Genomic DNA, 3058 nt, shown 5'->3' with positions numbered 1-3058 from the left:
CACACACATAATATAATATAAGTTTAATTAAATTCACTAAAACATCATTTTGGTTTCAGTAAGTTTATGATTTTTAAGTTATATTAGGTTTTATTCACTATTATCTCAAGGTCATTTGACTGAAACCATTAAATGCACATGTGAATCTACATTACAATTAATCGCTGATTGACACGTGGCCTAACTGATAACTCAATTGGTTGTAAAAATATAATTTCATCCCTAATTTTTTTTAAAAAAATGGCCACCCTCATAACTATCCTCACCAAATGAGGGAACTGTCGATTGTCCCTCACATGAACCTCCCATCAGAGGGGGGTGGCCGACCGCCTTTCAGGAATTCTCCTAAAAAAGAAGGGCGGTCAACCACCCCTCACTAATGGTGGCTAGCTATGTACCTCACTTACGTACCGATTTTATACTAGAGGTCACACGAGACGCACAAACTTCCTATAAAAAGGCTAAACATACAGATAGATCACATGGGAATTGATATGACTTGTTCACATGTGATATTATATATTATTATTATTTTCTGCTTTGTTATTCTAACAATAACCCTATTGCACAATCTTGTATGCGATTTATAACTCTTTTATAAACTTGTTGAGTTCACTACTTGATGTTATGTTTCATGTGTGCTAAGTGCTAACTCATTAAGTCATGGACTTGTACTTTATATTTTCACTTGTAAAACATTTTTATTTTACAATGAATTTTTCCTTAGATGTGGCCGGGAGACTAGTGACCGGAACAGGAAGAGGCCGTTGGACAACCTTACGGGGTTGGTTTTTCAGAAATTATACCTGCTTTTGAATGACGATTTGTGATATAATCATGATCACCCTCATTATAGTACGTTCTTAAGATCTTTACGGGGCTATCATAAACTGTTTTGGGACTTAGATTTTACTCAAGCTCAAATACTCATTCATCATGACTTTTAGGCTTGAATTGTACTATTTGATATTTGACTTTTGGCTCAAGTAGTTAGTATTTTTCTCATGGATCTTTAAGATATTTTTAGTGCTTAGTTTGACATAACCCTGAATCCAAAACATCAAATAAGCAACTTATCTGGAGGAAAGACGTTTCTCTCTTCTAGCAAATTCCAAGGTTATCACGATTCACCCCTCTCTGAAGGCTAACAACGACGACCTCACATTTCACTCACACCCACCCCTCCTTTTTGTCCGTTCTTAGAGAGCCCATCGAACACCAACAGGTGTTACTCCAGTCTTTCAGAATTCAGATCCTGAGAGAAATATAGGAATATCCCAAAACAAACAAGTAATAACATCCACAAAAAATCCAAATAAAGACCACCCTTCCCTTTTTCCTCCCTGCCACTTAACCCAGCAACCAAATACTCCCCCAGTACCCCATCTTTCCATCATGTTTGAACAATCCGTAGACTCCATACTTTCAATTTGGGCTTCCATGAACAGCTGGTTCACATCGACTGTTTTCTTCGTCCTCCTAAACCTCATGATTGGCACTATTGCCATTACTTCAAGCCGAGGCAACAAAAAACACAGCAACCGAGAACAAGAAGAACAAGAACACCCAGAACGTCCCCAACTCGCTAGATCTCCATCCATGTTGCAAAGGTTCAAATCCATCAACTTCTACAGCTACAGATCCCAAGAAACAACCACCACCTTTGACCAAAGCTCAGAATCGAAGACCCATTACACTTTCAACCAGACTCTTGAACAAGATCAGCAACCACAACTTACTAGATCTCCATCTATGCTTCGGATGCTCAAGTCCATCAACCCCTACAATTACCGATCCCAAGAACCCAACCCATCAAATTCCCCCACAACCATTTTGCAAAAAGCCCTCGAATCAGATACGCATTACACTTTCCAACAACCCCAAGAAAATGAGGAAGAGGAAGAAGAAGAAGATGAGCTAGCCCCAGACCAAGACGAAGAAGCAGAAGATGAGCTAGCCTTAGCCTTAGCCCTATCCCAAGCCCCAGACCAAGACGAAGATGCAGATCAATACGAGGTACAGTCGATGGATGAGATTTACGGCAGCCTACGGGGCCCTCACGTTAGCCGAACACATTCCGATACCAAGCCGGCATCCGGCGAGGTGCTGGAAAAGCTCCAAAGGAAGATAAAGAAGTCGGCGAGCGCCAAGTCGGCGTTTGCGCATTTCGAAGAGGATGATATTGTTGAGAGTCGCCGGCCGGCAACTGTGAAGGAAGGGAAGGTTGGAGTGACAGAGGTTGATGATGAGGTGGACGCCAAGGCTGACGATTTCATCCATAGGTTCAAGCAGCAGCTGAAGTTGCAGAGGATGGATTCCATTATGACGTACAAGGATATGATCAACAGGGGGAGTTAAAATTAAAGGTAAGTTTTAGTTTTTCGTGCTTTTGTATTTTTTGCTATTTCGGGGTGGTAAAAGTATATGATCGGGGTCAAGAGAAAGAAGAAAGAGCCGGCCGTGGTTACCTGCAGTGCTGTGTGCGGTGGTCGGTGTTGTCTCGGTGGTTGAGGGGGATGGTGTGGCAGTGCTCCGCTAGTGGGTGTTGGCGACGGGTTCCGGTGGTTGAACGTGTTCTCTCTGGTACCTACGAAGGTCAATGCAACGGTGAGCGGCCGTGGGAGGCAATCGCTGGTGGTTGAGGGTGGAGCCGGCCGTTGCAGTCACCGGTGGTTGAGAACAACTGTGGGTGTTCATATCCGGCTAAATCAGGAAGGAAAAAGATGAAAATGTCCTAATTAGGTGATGGATTGGCTGCTTTCATTCCTATTCTACCCGGTAATTTTAGCTGATGTGATAATGTTTGAACGAAGGCTATAAAACATCACTTTTACAACCTATTTATATAGAAGGGCTCTCTTTAAAAATATTAATATGAATAACTAATTATACGCACACGGCACAATTATCATGGGCAATCTCTTAATTGATAAAAGGGATTTGAATTGAAACATCCTCATATCCACAATGTTATTATTGTGGAGATCAGATTGATACAGAGGAAATGTAAAAAGTTAAAATTAAAAACCGTAGTTAGTAAATCATCATCTGAATTAAT

At 41.4% G+C, this 3058-nt stretch overlaps 1 protein-coding gene across 1 annotated transcript; it reads left to right on the top strand.

Annotated features, from left to right (window-relative positions):
• The first annotated feature begins 1053 nt into the window (after positions 1-1053).
• Positions 1054-2840, top strand: LOC133866548 (pathogen-associated molecular patterns-induced protein A70-like). Its single transcript, XM_062303107.1, has one exon. The coding sequence runs from the start codon at positions 1396-1398 to the stop codon at positions 2356-2358; it is 963 nt and encodes a 320-aa protein (XP_062159091.1). The 5' UTR covers positions 1054-1395; the 3' UTR covers positions 2359-2840.
• The last annotated feature ends 218 nt before the right edge of the window (positions 2841-3058 follow it).

This window comes from Alnus glutinosa, chromosome 4, assembly GCF_958979055.1.
Source record: "Alnus glutinosa chromosome 4, dhAlnGlut1.1, whole genome shotgun sequence".
NCBI lineage: Eukaryota > Viridiplantae > Streptophyta > Magnoliopsida > Fagales > Betulaceae > Alnus > Alnus glutinosa.
The sequence above is the reverse complement of the archived record's forward strand: the minus strand, read 5'-3'. Positions and strand labels throughout refer to the sequence as shown.